At 36.9% G+C, this 22765-nt stretch overlaps 1 protein-coding gene across 1 annotated transcript; it reads left to right on the top strand.

The window, feature by feature from the left end:
- Positions 1 to 12965: 12965 nt before the first annotated feature.
- Positions 12966 to 16776, top strand: LOC140859971 (uncharacterized). Its single transcript, XM_073262660.1, has 6 exons — positions 12966 to 13356; positions 13501 to 13667; positions 14187 to 14508; positions 15230 to 15489; positions 15613 to 16058; positions 16149 to 16776. Exons 1-6 carry the CDS (start codon positions 12966 to 12968, stop codon positions 16774 to 16776), a joined length of 2214 nt encoding a protein of 737 aa, XP_073118761.1.
- The last annotated feature ends 5989 nt before the right edge of the window (positions 16777 to 22765 follow it).

Below are 22765 nucleotides of genomic sequence, written 5' to 3' on the forward strand. Positions count from 1 at the left end.
AAAATTTTCTAGCGGTTCTAGAGCCACATGTTGAGGTGAGTGAAATTCACTTTTTCTTTGTGTGGCTGACAACTAATTTTATTTTGAGACCGTTGTTTTCCTTGCTTATTAACTTGTGTGGTCTTCTCTCGACCGAAGTCACATCGATTGCTCTTAATTGTGCTTGGATTTTTTTAGCATGATTTCATTACCCATGGATGAATGATCACGAGATTATTCATTATTCATGGAGTCTCCATTATTATTCATTCATTCCTAGAATTGAATTATGAGTGAGTTGTTTGCACTTATCTAGATTTTTATTTTTAGCTCGTTTGTTTGTAATGCTAGCATTATTTCATTTCATATTCAGCGGCATTACTTGTATGTTTGTTTCCTTTCATGATCCATCATGATGAGGTTTCAAGTTTTTCAGGCCGCGCTTGATCTGTGGAGTTCACCCGATCAAGCGGGCACTCTGTCCATAAAATTCTGCATTTTCATTTTGCTGTCAAAACTTGATCATTCAATCCAAATAAGTCAAATACCCACTCAAATCCTGGTTTATCAATTCTAGAACATGCATATATACATGTATGAAGTTTCAAATATATATTCATGCATTTATTACATCAAACAAATAACATAAAAAGCACGAAACTAGATGATACTCAAAATATCATAACGAACTTCAAATCTCAAGTTTCTTGCTAAGTTTGATGTTATCTAACTACCATTCTTCAGCTAAAACCCGAGTTCACACTTGATAAATGTGAGACCTCGATTCTAAACATCTAATCTCGGGATAAACAATAATAAAGCATACAAGATCCAAGATTAGAAGCAATTTTTTTTAAAAGGATGCTCGCTCGATCGGTAGAACTTTACCGATCAAGCGGGCCATAAATAATCCAGTCTCTGCCGAGACTTACAAAAGCTCGCCGCTCGATCGGTCAAAACTTACCGATCGAGCGGCACAAAAACTTTAAACTTTCTGCCTCAGCTCAGGAGGTGCTCGCTCGATCGGTAAGATTCAACCGATCGAGCGGCACAATTCTGCAAAAAAGAAAACAAAGTTTTCTCAACTCTAATAGATTCTAAAACTTCCAAAACTAAATCCATTCTACATTCATAATCAATACAAGGTAGTTATAGAGTCATACAAACTCAAACTATTAGAACATGCATCAATCTTAGTTCCATAACTGATACAAAACGAGTTCGAACAAAATCTACGTTCGATAACATATTCGACTTCTAAAACCACAAGGCCTTACTCTATCAACTCGTCCACCTAGCCATGCGATCTCTGACTCGGTCCTGCCCCACCTGTTGCCAAGTACACATACAAACAAAGACAACAGTCGAATAATCCGGTGAGAATTGATATTCCCAGTAAAAGAGACTATCATTCATATCAATCAAACATATCAATCATGATACACAACAAATCCATCTTATATATCAACTTCAGATATAAATCACGTCAAGACATGTATGAACTTCCAATTATCTATCACATCAAGATCAATTCAAGTAATTCATTCAAGTACTGAATTAAAATGATATGCATGTCTTTAAAACTTCTGGATTATCAGACTCAGATAATCAAATGGAATTCTTCTTTCTTTCTTTCTTCGGTTTGGGATCCCGAGGTTAAAATATCCATCACACCGAACTCCCCTCTCGAGGTGGACGAGGCATATTTTAATCCTCTAGACTCCAGAGCATTATAGAGAGTTTATTTGACAAGGTATAAAATCTCCAACCAAGTCACTCAACTACAATCTCTAGATCGTCTAATCAAATTGAAATGAATCAAGGCTCAATATGAATGCATATGTCATCTCATGCATTCTAATATCATTTCAATCATCAGTTCATATAAGCATTCCATCATGCTTTCATTCATCAATTCAAATAATCATTCAAACATGATTTCGTCAATATAAATGCATATATAATCTCATGCATTCAAATAAACATTCAATCAAGCAAGTATGTGATTTCTTCGGAACACTCGAATAAAGTCTAATTTGAGTTAATCGTTTCATTCAAGTCTAAGTCGTCTTTTACCTTATTCGCTTCGAAGGTACTTCAATCTGAAATCAATAATAAGGATAATAATCAATATCCAATCAAATTCATTCAAAACACAATCACACTTCTTCGATTGATAAAATAAGAAATTCGATACTGTACCGACTTCAATCTTCCAAACTGACCAAAGCTACTATCTCGCAACTCTTTTGACTTCACTTCAATCTAACAGAAGAAGTCATAAGGATCAATATCAACATCCAAAAGCTCAATCAAACTCGATACGATCAAAATATTGAACGAAGTCCAAAACTCAAACTGACGGCATAACGACTAAAAACTGATCAAACCGGAAACGCAGACAACAAGATATCAATTCAATAAACTCATAATCATCTCAATATCATCAAAACAATTCAAATCCTTCAAATCTAAAATCTCCAATTTCGAAATAATCTTCCAAAAATCAAAACAATTCCGAACGACGCTCTATTTCAAAACCAACAGAGAATAAACGATCAGAACTCTGCCAAGATCAACATACTCCAAACTCAATCGATTCTAAAAACATCCAAAAATAGAAGTCTAGTTGATCGAAGAAAAACTTACTATAGAACGAAGCTCTCGCAGTCGTGATCGCTAATCTGCCTTCAGGAATAAATTCCAACGGACGGATCGAGCTAAAATGGAAATCCCAAAGCTTGAAATCACAAAGGGGCGGTTTCCATGGAGGATCACGTTGAAGGGGATGAAGATGGAGTGATTAGAAAGTCAACAACACTTATAAATATCTAATAAATCCAATAATTGTGTTTTAGTCCCTGAAAATTCTGAAAATTGCATTCTAGTCCCTGATCAAAATCAAATCCGCCCTCGACTTCTAAAATCTCTGATTATCTCAAATAAAGTCCATTAAGATAATTTTGGGGCGTTACAATTTTCCCCCTCTAAGAATAGATTTCGTCCTCAAAATCAATCACTGTCTATCACAAGGTCGAGGATAGTCAAAGGACTGCAATAAGAATTTACATCTCGGAACTAAGTCCAGAATCTTCTTCCAATCAAACTCTGAATCGTTCATCTCAAATAGTTCGGCATCTCAATCAATCTGAGAAGTCAGAAACTCTAGTCGATTACTTCATCAATACTCCGTCCGTCTATCAAAAGTCAACTCATCGTCGTCAGAAAATTCTTCTAAACTCAGTCACAATTCGAATCATCTTACATTCTAAACCAAGAGACAAAGGGAATTAATCTCAAAATTCAATTCGATCATCATCTACTCTCGCACAACTTCTATAATGTGCCTCCAAAAACTCGTCAAACTCTGTCGTTGCACGAAATTTCCACAAACATCAAGAATTCTGTCAACTAGTGCTAGATCGAGCACTACTACTCAATGAAATTCTTCTAAAGTTCGACTCATCTGATCTGGCTGTCCGTGGTTCTGAGGGTATCGAATCAAAAGTAGTTGAAATCAACAACAAAATTCTCTTCCAAGTCTATGCCGAAAGAACCATAACATCAAGGATCTATGTCTAGACCGACAGACTTTGGCAATTCATGACATCTGACAACCTCTGACAAGATATCAATTCTCTGTTCTTCATAAAAATCATTCTGTACAGAAAACTGTAGCGGATTCCATCAATCAATCAATCAAAATCAGATAGTATGAAATAAGAATAAATTCTTTTGTTCGAAACATCAGTTGCTGCATTCACTCCTTCTGTTAAATAGATTCAAATCAAAAATCTCAATAAGAAAAAACCAAGTACTGCAAGATCGTCAGTACTGAAACTTAGAATACAGAAGAACGGATAATCAGAAATTCCATCATCAGATAAAAAGATCAAAGAATTCCTTCGGTTCGATCAGAAATTCAAACGTCGAGATTAGTATACAACTGATCGGCGTACAATTTTGAAAAAATTGTAGAAGGCTCTGAACGATCAGTAAAATTCTCACATCCAGAAAACAAGAATTCATCAATAGGAACTCCTAATTTCAACTAATACTTCTGAGAGATTCGGTCAACAGAAAATTCTTCAACAATACAGGAGTATTCGTCAAAACAAACGGCCTGTCAAAAGTTCAAAATGGCCGTACCTCAATTCGGAAACGATTCTGAGAAAAATTCTCTTCACGAACTTCCTGAAGATAAAATTCGGATCTCCATTCAGTGTCGAACTCGTTCTGACAATCGGGACCAAACTAGAAGTTCATTCTGAACAACTTCAGTCGTTCAATAACCACTGGCACATCAACCAGTTCAGGTTATAATTCAAAACATCAACTGTAAAGCTTCGAGAGTTCGTTCATACTATTCTGTTACATCAGTCAATCTACAGAATAAATCAAGAATTCTTAGAATCGAGAATTCTTAACGGAGTATTCCATCACTCGCTCAACGATACTCAGATAACATCTCATCTCGAACTCAACAAAGTAGTCTTACTACTAAAATCAATGAATTGTTATCCCAACTCCATTCTGAATCAGAATAGACTGTACAACAGAAAATTGGATCGTTCTCTTTCTGACTGCTGATAGTTCACAACATCAGAAACTATACTTCGAATCTCATACTTCATCATCCTCTATTCAATTTGATTCCTCAATTTATCAACAAACATCTTCCGATCATCTGGAAGAACTCTGAATAAACTTCAAAGTGCCAAACTCCTGATACTCTGTCTCAAACCGAAACATCTGGCACCACAAAAGTTATTCGCTAATAATGCATCAATAAAAACTTGAAACTCAGATTATACTCAGATCTGATCTATCTTCATCGGATTTTGAAAGGTCGAATTAGATTCCAAAGCGTTATCAATCTTCTCAATCAACTCTGGTTCGAAGTCGAATGAAGGAGTCAAGATAAACATTCGATCTTTTCCAAAATCTAACAAAAGTGCAGCAATCATCTATCAAGAAGAAAACTGAAGTAGATAAAATAAGATCAGATCATACAGCATACAATTGTAGCTGTTACCATCAGTTCTTTGGATAATAATAAAATTCGCAGTCAGATTAATCGTCCTCTATAACTGTCTTTCCCAACTCATAATCAGTTCGGACTACGACAATCAAAACTTCTATCTTCCAAGATCAGAATAGATTACTGAAATCTTCCAAGCAATAAGATCTCTGAGAGATTCAAATCGGAACTAACATTGCGTCTCGAGCGTCTTCAAATTCTTCGATGATCAAGATAATACAGATTTCTTCTGAACAAGAATAAGTCTCGATACTCAATAAGAAGAAGTGCAAAGCACCAAAAGATCATCAAAGATACACTGAATAGAAGAGCATAATCTGCTGAGTATTCGTCTAATCAACAATAAGAATTCCTCAAAGGATTCGCGATAGAACTCGCTAAATCCAAGAATCTTCAATTTTAGATAAGGACGTCGATCCAAATCAATTCATAACAGCTCCAGTCTTGAGGTATTCAATAAAATTCCATCTTCCCAGAGAAAAGATCGAGGAAAATACCACTCGGTCTCACGAGATTCAGACGTCAAAAGAATAACATAATTGATCGACATGCAAATCTGCGAACAATTCTTAAAGAATCTGAAAGATCAATACGGATCTTCGAAGGATAAAAGATTCATCGATAAGAATACTCAAGAACTCATCTACAAACCTCTGGAAGATTCGGTTCAAAGGACTCATAAACATTGCAGATGCAATTCCAATTCAATTTGTACGATAAAATTCAAACCGGTCGTACCTCATTCTGAACTCAATATCTGAAACTTCTTCCCTTCAGATTATTAGTCGATGATGTCTGATCTAAAATAAATGCTGAACTCATCCTCTCGACTCGGAGGCAAATCTGGAATCTCAACCAGAACAACATCAGCAAACTTAACATCTCTGTTAAAACAACCAACACGGGCTGATTGAAGACATCATCTAAATACATCAAACATTCCTCCGTACCATTATGTAACAAATGGTAATCAACAATAAATAAGAAAGGAATTCTTAATTCAGGAGTTTTACCGGAGGAAATTCATTCGTCTATCGTCTCGGATCTGAATCTGGCAACTGTCTGAAATCAACCTCGGTTGCCCTATACTCGATTAATAAACTACATCGATAATATAATCAAATCTGATAATCGAAGTATAGTACTGTTCAGTGCAATCAACTCCCATCGAATCAAAGTTCAAAAAAATTCGAACTAAACTCACCGCAACTAATTCAGATACTCAAATGTAGAGGAAGTATTAATCTAACTTCTCAATAAGAAGAAAAAGTTGCATCAATATCTAACAGCATAAGAGTCTAAAGACTAGAATCGAACAGTTACCTGCTTCATCATCGTCAAGAGCAGTTAGAGTCTGTGAATCCTTGAGCAAGTACTAAAGCCTGTCGTAGAAACTCGGATTTAAACAACTCTACGAAACGACCAAATCTTGTTTCTTTAAGGCTTTCTTCTTCGATATCAACCAACTTTTCGCAATACCTTGCAGTTGGTAACCAACTAACTGAATCCGTCGTTCATCAGTGTAGTTTAAAAGAATCAAACAACTGATCGATCTCTTCTAGTCCGCTTTCACACCTAAACTCATTCTCAAAACTCCTTAGAGTTGAAGGCTAAAAGACTGAAATCTCATCAGCAATGCTTCCATCCGTTCAGTCACAGAACAATTCTGTACAATCGAGTTCGCTACTATTTTAATCCTGTTCAAAACTTTCCGAGTAGAAAAATCTGATTCAAGAGGATTATGACACAACATCTCAATACATCTATCCGGTGTCCAACAACCTCAGCTAGACATACTCATTCGATCTCTAGAGTATTCAATGCAACCAGTAACTCGAAATAGTTCGTATCTCAATTAATTCATGCTTTAAAATTTAAATCACATATCCAAGTAATTCAAATAATTCTCAATCATAAATCATGCTCGCATTGAATTTAATAAATCAATTAAATAACTCAAACACATGCGAGAAGCCAATTCAAGCGGACTCGATCTACCCGCTCACTCTAGTTCAGTCCAAGAATCTTATCTCTCTGATACCACTTAATGTGAGACCTCGATTCTAAACATCTAATCTCGGGATAAACAATAATAAAGCATACAAGATCCAAGATTAGAAGCAATTTTTTTTTTAAAGGATGCTCGCTCGATCGGTATAACTTTACCGATCGAGCGGGCCATAAATAATCCAGTCTCTGCCGAGACTTACAAAAGCTCGCCGCTCGATCGGTCAAAACTTACTGATCGAACGACACAAAAACTTTAAACTTTCTTCCTCAGCTCAGGAGGTGCTCGCTCGATCGGTAAGATTCAACCGATCGAGCGGCACAATTCTGCAGAAAAGAAAACAAAGTTTTCTCAACTCTAATCAATTCTAAAACTTCCAAAACTAAATCCATTCTACATTCATAATCAATATAAGGTAGTTATAGAGTCATACAAACTCAAACTATTAGAACATGCATCAATCTTAGTTCCATAACTGATACAAAATGAGTTCGAATAAAATCTACGTTCGATTACATATTTGACTTCTAAAACCACAAGGCCTCACTCTATCAACTCGTCCACCTAGCCATACGATCTCTGACTCGGTCCTGCCCCACCGTTTCCAAGTACACATACAAACAAAGACAACATCCGGATAATCTGGTGAGAATTGATATTCCCAGTAAAAGAGACTATCATGCATATCAATCAAACATATCAATCATGATACACAACAAATCCATCTTATATATCAACTTCAGATATAAATCATGTCAAGACATGTATTAACTTCCAATTATCTATCACATCAAGATCAATTCAAGTAATTCATTCAAGTACTGAATTAAAATGATATGCATGTCTTTAAAACTTCTGGATTATCAGACTCAGATAATCAAATGAAATTCTTCTTTCTTTCTTTCTTCGGTTTGGGATCCCGAGGTTAAAATATCCAACAATCACACCGAACTCCCCTCTCAAGGTGGACGAGACATATTTTAATCCTCTAGACTCAAGAGCATTATAGAGAGTTTATTTGACAAGGTATAAAATCTCCAACCAAGTCACTCAACTACAATCTCTAGATCGTCTAATCAAATTGAAATGAATCAAGGCTCAATATGAATGCATATGTCATCTCATGCATTCTAATATCATTTCAATCATCAGTTCATATAAGCATTCCATCATGCTTTCATTCATCAATTCAAATAATCATTCAAACATGATTTCGTCAATATAAATGCATATATAATCTCATGCATTCAAATAAACATTCAATCAAGCAAGTATGTGATTTCTTCGGAACACTCGAATAAAGTCTAATTCGAGTTAATCATTCCATTCAAGTCTAAGTCGTCTTTTATCTTATTCGCTTCGAAGGTACTTCAATTTTAAATCAATAATAAGGATAATAATCAATATCCAATCAAATTCATTCAAAACACAATCACACTTTTTCGATTCATAAAATAAGAAATTTGATAGTGTACCGACTTTAATCTTCCAAACTGACCAAAGCTACTATTTCGCAACTCTGTTGACTTCACTTCAATCTAACAGAAGAAGTCATAAGGATCAATATCGACATCCAAAAGCTCAATCAAACTCGATACGATCAAAATATTGAACGAAGTCCAAAACTCAAACTGACGGCATAACGGCTAAAAACTGTTCAAACCGGAAACGCAGACAGCAAGATATCAATTCAATAAACTCATAATCATCTCAATATCATCAAAACAATTCAAATCCTTCAAATCTAAAATCTCCAATTTCGAAATAATCTTCCAAAAATCAAAACAATTCCGAACGATGCTCTATTTCAAAACCAACAGAGAATTAACGATCAGAACTCTGCCAAGATCAACATACTCCAAACTCAATCGATTCTAACAATATCCGAAAATAGAAGTCTAGTTGATCGAAGAAAAACTTACTATAGAACGAAGCTCTCGCAGTCGTGATCGCTAATTTGTCTTCAGAAATAAATTCCAACGGACGGATCGAGCTAAAATGGAAATCCCAAAGCTTCAAATCCGCCCTCGACTTCTAAAATCTCTGATTATCTCAAATAAAGTCCATTAAGATAATTTTGGGACGTTACACTAAATCTCTCTCCAAAGCTATCAATGTCGTTTTTGATAAGCTCCTGCCCCATCTGTTGTCATGCACACATACAAAACAAAGCAACAACCGGATGAACTCCAGTGAGAAAATAATTCCCAGTATAATCAACATATAAATGCGTTAAATAAATCATATCAACTCTAATCATAATCGACTCAACAATAGAGTAAATAAAGCATATCTCGATTAAGAATTGATTCATATATCGTCGTTGCCATCCAGATTCGTAACCGATCTTGACATGGATATCCATCTATCGTAGTCATCTCAGACTAGAAATTAAGGTCACCTCAGACCTCGGCATAGAATCAATTCAATATCATATCATCATCGTATCGACTCAAACTCAAAGATCCACTACCTGAGATGGATAGACGGCATCAAAATCAAATTAAAACAATAAACAAGTATGTGGTTTTGGCGGGATAACTCAAGAAGCTTCATTCTCAAGTTTCAAATCCCTGACTCGCAATGTTGTCATATTGTAAGGTCCAAATCCACTAAACTCACTTACGATGATTTTAAAATAATTTTTATGATTTTATGCCATAAATTGTTTAAGTTATGATTTAATGATTATGGTTTCATGATATAACTATTTTATGTTTAACACTTTCGATTAAGTTAATGGTTTCAGGTCGAGTTTGATTTTGGAATCATGGGACGAGGCTAACCTACGAACGAGATAATAGAGCGTATTTTTACGAACGTTTAAAATTATAATATTAATATGTTTTTGATGTATGAGTCAGGGGATGGTATTTTTATCAAACGAGTCGGGACGGGTGACTGACTGCATTTTAGAGATGAACACACATTATGTATTGAATGATCATTATCCTATCTATCTACCCGGTTCCCCACCCCATTACTTCCCATGTCCCCTTGTTCCCTTGACTCTCTCTTCTTCCCTATCCTCTACACGATTATTTCCCCTTCTCTCCATTATATCATCTTCTCCTTCTTGTTTCTTAATTGAACCTTCACGGTTCTTCAAGAAAGTCACAAGACAAAGTTCCAAATCTCGTTCTTGGTGGGGTTAGCTCGTTGCCAAGAATCCGAATCAACTTCGTCTTCATTTCAAGGCAAGTACAAATTTAAAAGATATTGAAACCCATTCAAGCTATTATGTATTTTGATATGAATTGTTATGTGTTGAGATATGTATGCATGATTTTCATGAATTTCAAGAGCATGAAGTTATGATTTTACGAGATCGTGAAGCGTGAGTTGTTCTTGTCAAGTACTTGAGTTGATTCAAGAGGTTCATGTTCTTTTAAGATTTTAATGTTTTGAAGTTAGTTAAACCATGTTCAACTACAAGAAAATGAGCTTTGATGATTTATGTAGTTAGGATTTTGATTAAAAGAAGTTTATGTTTGAAGTTTGAAGTGTTGAAGTTGTGTTTGGTGGCACCGGATTACCTATACTTATTATGATTTTGAGGATAACAATTAGGATAGTGATCCAAATAATATGAGGCCAATTCTATTTGAAATCTATCTTATTTATCTACAACTTTCATGTTTTGAGTTTTGTCAAAATCATTTTGGAAGATTGGTCAAAGTCACCCCAAAGTGTGTCGAGTGTTTTGATTTTCCAGCAGTGACACATCTGGGGAGAATGAGCATACCGTTTTACTGAAAACTCCAATTGAGGTAAGATTTTCGGCATTAGAAAGCCAAGATCCAGAGATACAACTTTCATGTTTACCACTCTTTCAAATTCTGAATTATAAATAGAGTTTCGGAGCGAGCAAGATGAACCATTTGCGCAGGTCAGGCGCGCCCGCGCCTAGAAGTTGAGCGGCCGTGCCTTTCCTTTGAAATTCATGATTTTTTTATGTTATTTTAGGGTCCTAAATTCATGATTATGATCTTCAAGGCTTATAAAATATATTTAAGAGTTTCTATGCAAAAATTTTCAAGTTTTAAGTCAAGAACGACAAGAACGACTTACGTGGATCGATTACGCTATGTGATGCATGTAAATGTCTAAGTTTCATTCATGAAACCTATGTTCAATATGAAAGTATGATTTTTATCATCTATGACATGCATGAAGTAATTGAGTAAAGTTTTATGTTCATGACATGAAAGTTATGATGGAATTTACGATGAAACAATGATGTTTCATAATGAATGAAATGATATGATGAATGATGTTAAGATGAAGCATGATATGATATGTTGATGCATGAAAAGATTTTGATGTCTTATGTGTCTTTGTGGTGGCAAACACGGGATTGGTGCTTCGGTTTGGGCTCCGGAGAGGGCATTTCCAAACATGGCTCATGAGACAGATAAGTACACGGGACTGGTGCTCCGGGATGAGCTCCGGAGAGGGCCTTTCCAAAGAATGAATGTTATGAGGCTTAGTGTCATATGCTTGTTGATCAACAAGAAAAGGATGAATGTGTCCATTATGACGGTTGCCACAATTTCGCATAATTCGTCACCAAATGATGAGTTTATGTTATGTTATGTTACGTTTAAATGATATTTGAAATCTCACGATTTTTACTGCATATACTTGCTGAGTCTTTAGACTCACTATACTTGAATGGTGCAGGTAATGAGGATGACATTTATGCATATGTCGACGAGTTTAATGTCGGACATGAAGAAGAGCAAGGAGTCGGACCGGCGGGCGATGCATGAGTGTGTTATGTGTTGAGTGTGATATGCTATGTCTTGAGTTATTTGCAACTTTATGATGTATTTTAAGGTTGTAAACAAGTTTTATAAATTTTAAGGTTTGGATTTGGTTTGTAAACTATTCTGAAATGTTTTATGTAAGGTTTGATGTATGCATACATCTTTCAAAAAATTTCTTTTCTGCGTTATTTTAAGGTTATGTTAGTTTTGTAACATCTTCATCGGTTGAGGGTGTTACAGTTTGGTATCAGAGCAGTTCGCTCTGGGTTTTCTTGAAACATTCATGCATACTCGCCAGGACTCCAACGCTCCGTCTTCATGTCTGTAAGTTATGATGTTTATTCGATTATGTGTATGATAATGCGATGAGATATTGTATGCATGTTACATGTTAAAGTATATTTACGTATTGAATCGTGACTGAGCGGTGTGGATAATATTGGACTTTAGGACTATGGCATCACGTAGGGGAAATAACACCAACGCCAACGCCAATGCCGCTAACAACAACCATAATGATTGCGGGCCAGATAGTGAGAACAATCAAAACAACCAGCTTTTGGCGGGATTAACTGCTCTGCTTCAAGAGCAAAGCCGTGCTCAGGGAGCTCAAATCCAACAGTTGCTTCAAGCCCAGACAGCTAATGCCGGAAATAACCATCCTGCAGCTAATCAAAACCCTATCTACAAAAGGTTCTTAGAGTTGGGACCACCTGAGTTCAAAGGAGATACTGATCCTTTGATTGCGGAACAATGGTTCCAAGCTATGGAGACTACTTTTGAATTCATGCAGATCACGGATGCGGATAGATTGAGATGTGCTACCTATATGTTCCGTGATGACGCTCGTGTTTGGTGGAATGGAGCCAAAGCAGCGTTGAACCTAACCACCCTTACTTGGAATGGATTCAAGGATGTGTTCTACGGCAAATATTTCACGGTGAGCACCCAAAACAGGTTGGCTAGAGAGTTTTTGGAGATCCGTCAAGGAAACATGTCAATTGCGGAGTATGTAAAGAAGTTTGAAAGGGGAAGATACTTTGTACCGATGATTTCTGGTGATCCTGCTGAAGAGTTGAAACACTTTACAGAAGGTTTGAATGACTTCATCAGAAAGGATGTTAGACTAAGTGGAGCGTAAAATTACAAAGAAGCGGTAGATCAGGCCATGCTATCCGAAAAGGACAGAAACGATATTATCAGAGAGTCACAGGCAAAGAGATCTAACTATCAGGGTCAAGACCAACAAGGAAATTCTAGCAGAAAGAGGCCGTACCAAGCCCTTCCCCAACACCGACCGTACCAACAACAACAGCCTCGACCTCAAGGGCAGAAACAGTTGGCTCTGCCAGCACCAAAACTGGCAAATGCACCAACAGCTTGTCAAAAATGTGGAAAACTTCATTCAGGCCAATGTATGATGGGAACTGGTGTATGTTACTTGTGCAAACAACCAGGACATTTTGCGAAGGAATGTCCCCAACAAAGAGGACCGGTCAAAGGCCGAGTGTTTGCCATGACTCATGAGCAAGTGGACACAAACTCAGCCATCGTCACAGGTATGATTAATGTTTCCAGTATTCCTGCTCATATCTTAATTGATACTGGAGCTACACATTCATTCATATCTGTTGAATTTGTTAATAAATCGGGTTTGGTAATGGATAAGTCAATTTTGGGGTTTAGTATATCTTTGCCTTCAGGGGAAGAATTGAGTAGTGATTTGATTATCAGAGGATGCAATATACAGATGCAAGGTCATGAGTTGTATGCTGATCTTATTATCCTCAAAATGTCGGACTTTGACGTGATATTTGGTATGGATTGGTTGTCTTGTTACGAGGCTACCATAGACTGTAAACGGAGGACGGTTTCCTTGAAAACTAAGGATGGAGAAACGTTTCTATTCCATGCCACACCAAAAAATAATTCATCTCTTTTAATTTCAGTAGGTAAGGCATGGCAACTGTTGAATAAGGGATGTGCAGGTTTCCTCGCAAGTGTCACTTGCGACCAAGAATTACCTCGACCGAAACTTGAAGACATCTAGGTAGTGAGAGATTTCCCAGAAGTATTTCCTGATGATATTGCAGGATTACCTCCAGCTAGGGAGGTAGAATTTGGGATTGAATTAATTCCCGAAACCCAACCAGCTTCCAAAGCACCATACAGATTAGCACCGAATGAAATGAAAGAATTGAAGGAGCAACTACACGAGCTACTCAATAAAGGCTTTATTAGACCGAGTATATCGCCTTGGGGTGCACCGGTATTGTTTATCAAGAAGAAAGATGGGTCTATGAGACTGTGCATCGATTATAGAGAGCTGAATCGAGTAACAGTGAAGAACAAATATCCACTGCCAAGGATTGATGATTTGTTTGATCAGTTACAAGGGGCAGTAGTACTCTCCAAGATCAATTTGAGATCAGGTTATCACCAATTGAAGGTGAAAGATGAAGATATTCATAAAACGTCTTTCAGGACTCGTTATGGCCACTACGAGTTTTTAGTCATGCCATTTGGAGTTACCAATGCACTGGCAGTATTCATGGATCTTATGAACAGAGTGTTTCAGCCTTTCTTAGATCAGTTTGTCATAGTATTCATAGATGACATACTGATTTACTCTCGTAGTTCGGATGAGCATCGTCAGCATCTAACTACAGTCTTGCAGATTCTGAAAGAAAAACAATTGTTTGCTAAGTTCAGTAAGTATGAATTTTGGCTGGAACAGATTGCATTTTTGGGTCACATAGTTTCGGCTAAGGGAATAGAGGTTGATCCAGCAAAGATAGAAGCAATTAAAAATTGGGTTACTCCAAAGAATGCTACAGAGATACGGAGTTTCTTGGGATTAGCGGGTTACTATAGGAGATTCATTCAGGATTTCTCCAAGATAGTGCTGCCACTAACGTCATTAATTCGCAAAAGTGTGAAGTTTGAATGGTCTAATCAGTGTGAGAAAAGCTTTTTAGTGTTAAAAAAAAAAGTTGATGACAGCACCAGTACTAGCCATACCAGAAGGAACAGGTCGATTCGTAATTTATACTGATGCTTCCAAGAGTGGATTAGGGGCTGTCTTGATGCAAGATGGAAAGGTGATAGCATATGCTTCACGACAGTTGAAGATTCATGAAAAGAATTACCCTACCCATGACCTTGAATTGGCAGCAGTTGTCTTCGCACTCAAACTGTGGAGACATTACCTTTATGGTGAGAAGCGTCAGATTTTCACTGATCATAAGAGTTTGAAGTACTTCTTCACCCAGAAGGAGTTGAACATGAGGCAGAGAAGATGGCTCGAATTGGTGAAAGATTATGACTGTGATATTAGCTACCACCCAGGTAAAGCTAATGTAGTAGCAGATGCTTTGAGTCGTAAATCTGCAACCTTGAATAGAATGACAACTCAACAAGAGTTGATTGCAGATTTTGAACAACTCAGATTGGAAGTAGTTGAGCCGATGGAAGTTTGTGCCCTATCAGCCTTAACAATGGTTCCAAGTTTGCTCGACAAGATTCGAACAGGTCAGGCTTCAGACCAACAATTATTAACTTGGAAACTTAAAGATGAAGCTAAAGGGGGTGCATTGTATACAGTGAAGGATGGGATCGTGCATCACAAAGGGCGAAAGTGGGTACCAGCAGTAGATTCACTGAGGGAAGATGTGATGACTGAGGCTCACACTGTACCATATTCTATTCATCCAGGGAGTACAAAGATGTTCAAGGATTTATAGATGCTATACTGGTGGCCAGGTATGAAGAAAGACATCGTTAAGTTTGTTAGCGAATGTTTGACATGTCAACAGGTCAAAGTTGAACATCAAAGGCCAGCAGGACTTCTGAAACCATTACACATTCCCACTTGGAAATGGGAAGATGTCACCATGGACTTTGTGATTGGACTGCCAATTACACATCGAAGAATGAATTCAATATGGATAATAGTTGACAGATTGACGAAGTCAGCTCACTTTTTTCCAGTTAGAAACAACTTCTCGATGAATCAATATGCAGAGTTGTATATTCGAGAGGTAGTTAGATTGCATGGAGTTTCAGCAAGGATAGTCTCTGACAGGGATCCCAGGTTCACATCAAACTTTTGGAAGAGTCTACATCATGTATTGGGGACAAAGTTAGCCTTAAGTATAGCTTTTCATCCACAAACAGATGGACAATCTGAGCGAGTGATTCAGATACTGGAGGATTTACTTAGGGCTTGCATGATTGACTTCGGAGGAAATTGGGAATCAAAGTTGCCTTTAGTGGAGTTCACATATAACAATAGTTATCAAGCTACTATTGGAATGGCTCCTTATGAGGCTTTGTATGGGAGAAAGTGTAGGACTCCATTGCATTGGGATGAAGTGGGAGAAAGAGCTGTATTGGGGCCAGAAATAGTGCAACAGACAATAGACATGATAGCAAAAGTCAAGGACATAATGTTGACAGCACAGAGTCGACAGAAAAGCTACGCCGATAAGAGGCGTAGAGACTTGGAGTTTCAGGTAGGTGATCATGTGTTCTTGAAAGTGCCACCTTGGAAAGGAGTTTTGAGATTTGAAAAGAAAGGAAAGCTGAGTCCGAGATATATAGGGCCTTTCGAGATCCTAGACAAGATTGGAGAAAGAGCCTATCGATTAGCATTGCCTCCAAATCTAGAAGGAGTACATGACGTCTTCCATGTCTCGATGTTGAGGAAGTATATCTCAAATCCTTCCCATGTCATTCGTCATGAACCAGTTCATTGGACGCTAGACTTGTCATATGAAGAGGTACCTATCCAAATTTTGGATACACAAGTCCGGAAGTTGAGAAACAAAAAGATCAAGATGGTAAAGGTCTTATGGCGCAATCAATTAGTGGAAGAGGCTACTTGGGAGACTGAACAAGATATGCGTAGCCGATACCCAGAATTATTTGGTGAGTCGAATTTTGAGGACAAAATTCTTTTAAGGAGGGTAGAGTTGTAAGGTCCAAATCCACGAAACTCACTTACGATGATTTTAAAATAATTTTTATGATTTTATGCCATAAATTGTTTAAGTTATGATTTAATGATTATGGTTTCATGATATAATTATTTTATGTTTAACGCTTTCGATTAAGTTAATGGTTTCAGGTCGAGTTTGATTTTGGAATCATGGGACGAGGCTAACCTACGAACGAGATGATAGAGCGTATTTTTACGAACGTTTTAAGTATAATATTGATATGTTTTTGATGTATGAGTCAGGGGATGGTATTTTTATCAGACGAGTCGGGACGGGTGACTGACTGCATTTTAGAGATGAACACACATTATGTATTGAATGATCATTATCCTATCTATCTACCCGGTTCCCCACCCCATTACTTCCCATGTCCCCTTGTTCCCTTGACTCTCTCTTCTTCCCTATCCTCTACATGATTATTTCCCCTTCTCTCCATTATATCATCTTCTCCTTCTTGTTTCTTAATTGAACCTTCACGGTTCTTCAAGAAAGTCACAAGCCAAAGTTCCAAATCTCGTTCTTGGTGTGGTTAGCTCGTTGCCAAGAATCCGAATCAACTTCGTCTTCATTTCAAGGCAAGTACAAATTTAAAAGATTTTGAAACCCATTCAAGCTATTATGTATTTTGATATGAATTTTTGTGTGTTGAGATATGTATGCATGATTTTCATGAATTTCAAGAGCATGAAGTTATGATTTTACGAGATCGTGAAGCGTAGGTTGTTCTTGTCAAGTACTTGAGTTGATTCAAGAGGTTCATGATCTTTTAAGATTTAAATGTTTTGAAGTTAGTTAAACCATGTTCAATTACAAGAAAATGAGCTTTGATGATTTATGTAGTTAGGATTTTGATTAAAAGAAGTTTATGTTTGAAGTTTGAAGGGTTGAAGTTGTGTTTGGTGGCACTGGATTACCTATACTTGTTATGATTTTGAGGATAACAATTATGATAGTGATCTAAATAATATGAGGCCAATTCTATTTGAAAGCTAGCTTATTTATCTAAAACTTTCATGTTTTGAGTTTTGTCAAAATCATTTTGAAAGATTGGTCAAAGTCACCCCAAAGTGTGTCGAGTGTTTTGATTTTCCGGCAGTGACACATCTGGGGAGAATGAGCATAAAGTTTTACTTCAAACTCCAATTGAGGTGAGATTTTCGGCATTAGAAAGCAAGATCCAGAGCTACAATTTTCATGTTTACCACTTTTTCAAATTCTGATTAAAAATAGAGTTTCGGAGCGAGCAAGATGAACCATTTGCGCAGGTCAGGCGCGCCCGCTCCTAGAAGTTGAGCGGCCGCGCCTTTCCTTCGAAATTCATGATTTTTTTATGTTATTTTAGCCTAAATTCATGATTATGATCTTTGAAGGCTTATAAAATATATTTAAGAGTTTCTATGCAAAAAGTTTCAAGTTTTAAGTCAAGAACGACTTACGTGGATCGATTACGCTATGTGATGCATGTAAATGTCTAAGTTTCATTCATGAAACCTATGTTCAATATGAAAGTATGATTTTTATCATCTATGACATGCATGAAGTAATTGAGTAAAGTTTTATGTTCATGAAATGAAAGTTATGACGGAATTTACGATGAAACAATGATGTTTCATAATGAATGAAATGATATGATGAATGATGTTAAGATGAAGCATGATATGATATGTTGATGCATGAATCTTTGTGGTGGCAAACACGGGATTGGTGCTCCGATTTGGGCTCCGGAGAGGGCCTTTACAAACATGGCTCATGAGACAGATAAGTACACGAGACTGGTGCTCCGGGATGAGCTTCGGAGAGGGCCTTTCCAAAGAACGAATGTTATGAGGCTTAGTGCCATATGCTTTTGATCAACAAGAAAAGGATGAATGTGCCCATTATGACGGTTGCCACAATTTCGCATAATTCGTCACCAAATGATGAGTTTATGTTATGTTATGTTATGTTACGTTTAAATGATATTTGAAATCTCACGATTTTTACTGCATATACTTGCTGAGTCTTTAGACTCACTATACTTGAATGATGCAGGTAATGAGGATGAAATTTATGCATATGTCGACGAGTTTAATGTCGGACATGAAGAAGAGCAAGGAGTCGGACCGGCGGGCGATGCATGAGTGTGTTATGTGTTGAGTGTGATATGCTATGTCTTGAGTTATTTGCAACTTCATGATATATTTTAAGGTTGTAAACAAGTTTTATAAATTTTAAGGTTTGGATTTGGTTTGTAAACTATTCTGAAATATTTTAAGTAAGGTTTGATGTATGCATACATCTTTCAAAAAATTTCTTTTCCGCGTTATTTTAAGGTTATGTTAGTTTTGTAACATCTTCATCGGTTGAGGGTGTTACACATATACCTTCGTATTTTCTCTGTTTTGAACGCTTAAAATCTAAAACATAACATCAAAACATTCATATCAAACTTCATTCAATCTTATCATTTCATAATCGATTCAAAATCATCATTCATCTTCAACCAAATTCACTTCAAACCTCAACATCTTCTTCTTCGATTCGAATTCAAAGTTCTTGATTCGTTAGCCTTAAAAACTAATCTGAAATTGAAGAATAAAATTGCTACAACATCAATAACATCTCAAATAAGATCTCAGCTCAGTCATAGGCTATCAAAACGGTCTCAAAACATGAATCGACGGCGTAGCGATTGAAAATCGGTAACCAACAACATATCGAAACCATTCTAACTTCATAATCAACTTCTACTCAATTCATCTTATTCATAAACCATCGAAACCAGCGTAATCATAGTCTATACAAATCAAACACATGTTGGAAATCATAACAAACACAAACAATAGTCGTTCGTCAATTCGATTTTGAATATACGAAGTATAAACGTTCAAGAACACAAATATACAATAAAATTCTGATCTTCACCAGATTTCAATCTTCAAAACATGCCGAAATAAATCAATACTTACATCAAATTGAAGTTCTCGTCGCAAGGATTCCAGAACAATTTCCGGAATCAAAATCGGACAATCGGATCAAAAGTTACGATGATTTGAAAATAGGAAATCAAAAGAAAACAAATGTCTCGGCTTCCTCTGTTCTTCAATTTTTCTGAATGCACATAATAGTTACACGCTTGCATGCTGACAATTCTAATTTAAAATCGGATATGTACTGCATAAATTGCAATTTAATCCCTGAAACTTCAAAAATTGCAATTCAGTCCTCAACCCTCTTTTTAATTCAATTTCAATCCAAAATAATTTAAGAATATTAGAATTTAAATTGATACTCTAAATATTTCCAAATTAAATATACTCGGATTAGAATTAAAAAGATACTTTGCACTTAAGCCCTTGAAACTTCAATATTTACAAATCAGTCCCTGATCAGGTTGCATCTTCGAATTAAATCCTCTTTAATTCTCGAAACTTGGAATTTAAATCTTAAATCCCATAAATATTCAAATCGAATATTTAATCTTTTAATTCAAGAATTCCCGGAATTTAAATCTCAAAATCCGTAAATTATCAAATTAAATATTTTCGGCTCGGAAATTAAATCTATAATTTCAATAAATTCCCAAATCCATAAATTACAGAATTTAAATCTCAAATTTCGTAATTAATAACTTAATATTTTCTGAGCCTTACAATTCCTCCCCTCTAAGGAATGATTTCGTCCTCGAAATCGCATTCAATCGAAATATCAATTCTGATAGACTGAATAATTATCTGAAGTAATTATCACTTCAATCATCCAACTCTGATCTTCTTATCTCATCTCTTAATCTCTTGTCAGGTTATATCTTCTATTCTACATCTATTATGTGGTTCTTCTATTATACTTTAATTAACTGAAAAGAATTCTCTCTGAGTTGTTTCTTTCCTCAATCAAGGATTTGTCGAATATTCGACTTAACTCAGAATCTCTTCAATATCTATTTTATCTGATTAAATTAAATATTTTCGACTCGAAAATTACATCTATAATTTCCATAAATTCTCAAATCCATAAATTACAGAATTCAAATCTCAAATTCCGTAATTAATTACTAAATATTTTCTGGGCCTTACAGCTGGCACTCGCAACTTCTGGTCACTGAATAAAACACTGCATACTGAATCACCTCCGCTCATCACGATGCCTGTGACGGTCTCGTCTACGATCGTCAAGATCGCCCCAAAGACTACCACCTCCACTGTCATGGCTCTCGTCGTAGTCTGCCATCTGTCAAATAACAACAGATAGTGTTTTAATCCGCTTTACTAATTCCCAGTTGCAATGAGCTCTGATACCAATAAGTGTAGAGACCCTACCCGTATCCACTACCTAATCAGAGTATTTAGCGCATGTAGTAAGTAATTAAAGCTTAAAGAGCGGATAATTAAAATACAACAAATCTAATCGATAGAATACAACCGACGACATTGGATGTGTATAATACTCTTGTACAACCATATAAAAATTTTTTAGGGTAACAAGCCCTACCACTAAACTCTGATAGCAACTGGCACCGGCCTCACCCCTGGTACGAACCTCCTGGACCGTCCAGCCTGAAACCTGCCCCACCACAAGGTATCCCAAGAATACCAAACAGAGGGGCGTGAGTGACTATGCTCAATACGAAAGCAATGATATATAAACAAATATACAGCATACAAATGACTTTAAAATCCTGGATAAAACAATCTGCTCAGGGCGCCACCCAATATACAGCACCTTGCGAGAGAGCGACTCCACGGGGATACTCGTATATTCACACTATCAACTATAGAGTCTACTACACCGTCCTGGTTGTTCCTAGTGATAGAAAAACCAGGGGATGAGCCTCCCCAGACACGAATACATAAGAAGTAACTCATCACCGACGGAAACTATCATGACTAACATCATACCAGATGCAGTCCAGTGTAGAAACATGCATGTGCTAAAGCAGTAAAACATGGTAAAACACATAACACACACTCATGCAACATATAAGCATATATATCATGTCGGCTATCTCGGTCAGTACTTACGTACCTCTAACATTGCAGGTGAGCCGAGATGTCTCCCGACCACGCACTACACGTCTAAATTGGCAAGTGAGCCAAGGCATCCCCCGACCCAAAATTACAGGTCTAAGTCACAATCAACTTTCCTCATTCATTTTCTTTACATTTAAATTTAACTTTCCATCTTTTCATAATTTGAACTCCGGGATTTGAACATGACTAAATTTGAAATTTTACTCACACGAAGGATGGGAACAACAAACTCCAATACACGACCCCGAATGATGATATAAAACTTTGAATCATGGATTAATGATGTGTAAGTGGCCACCCCTAAACATAAGAACTTCCTTTGAAATCTTAGACTTATCCTATTAATGAGTCAATACGGGCGTTCAACCCGTAAACTAGCCCATCCTTATCCGAATGACCTCCCGTTTGAACCGGCATCTCGTATACATCCTAAACCATCCCTAAGATCAGTCCTTAACCTCTAAAGTAAGCCCGAGCAGCCTGCTCACTTTGATTTTCCGGACAGCCCATAAGCTTTTCCGAAAACTGCTCTAACAACCTCAACTTAATTTGCCCTTATCTTGCCCGAAACTTATCCGAATTTCTCCCAACTTAAACCGACACGACCCCAACATCGTACACTTCAAGTAGGACAAGGCCACCCCCTGTCCAGATTTCTAAAGTCCAACAATCAGAACCAATTCCTAGAGACCTACCGTAGAGAAAATAAAAATCTGCACTAGCCCCGCTTAACTTAACCTCTTATAAACCATTCAACGATTGTCTAACCTACCTTACGACCCTCGAGACACCACCTAGGAATCCCTTTTTGATGAGAAAAGGACCCTTGAACCAAGCCTCGCGCCCGAAGCTAGCTCAAGTCAAGATTTAGCCCGACTTGCCTTACCCAGCCTACCCGAACACCACGACCAAGTTCTTAACCAATAATTCTCCATCTCCAGACCTTAACATCTATTTAA

Source organism: Henckelia pumila, chromosome 1, assembly GCF_033568475.1.
Source record: "Henckelia pumila isolate YLH828 chromosome 1, ASM3356847v2, whole genome shotgun sequence".
In the NCBI taxonomy this organism is placed as follows: Eukaryota; Viridiplantae; Streptophyta; class Magnoliopsida; order Lamiales; family Gesneriaceae; genus Henckelia; species Henckelia pumila.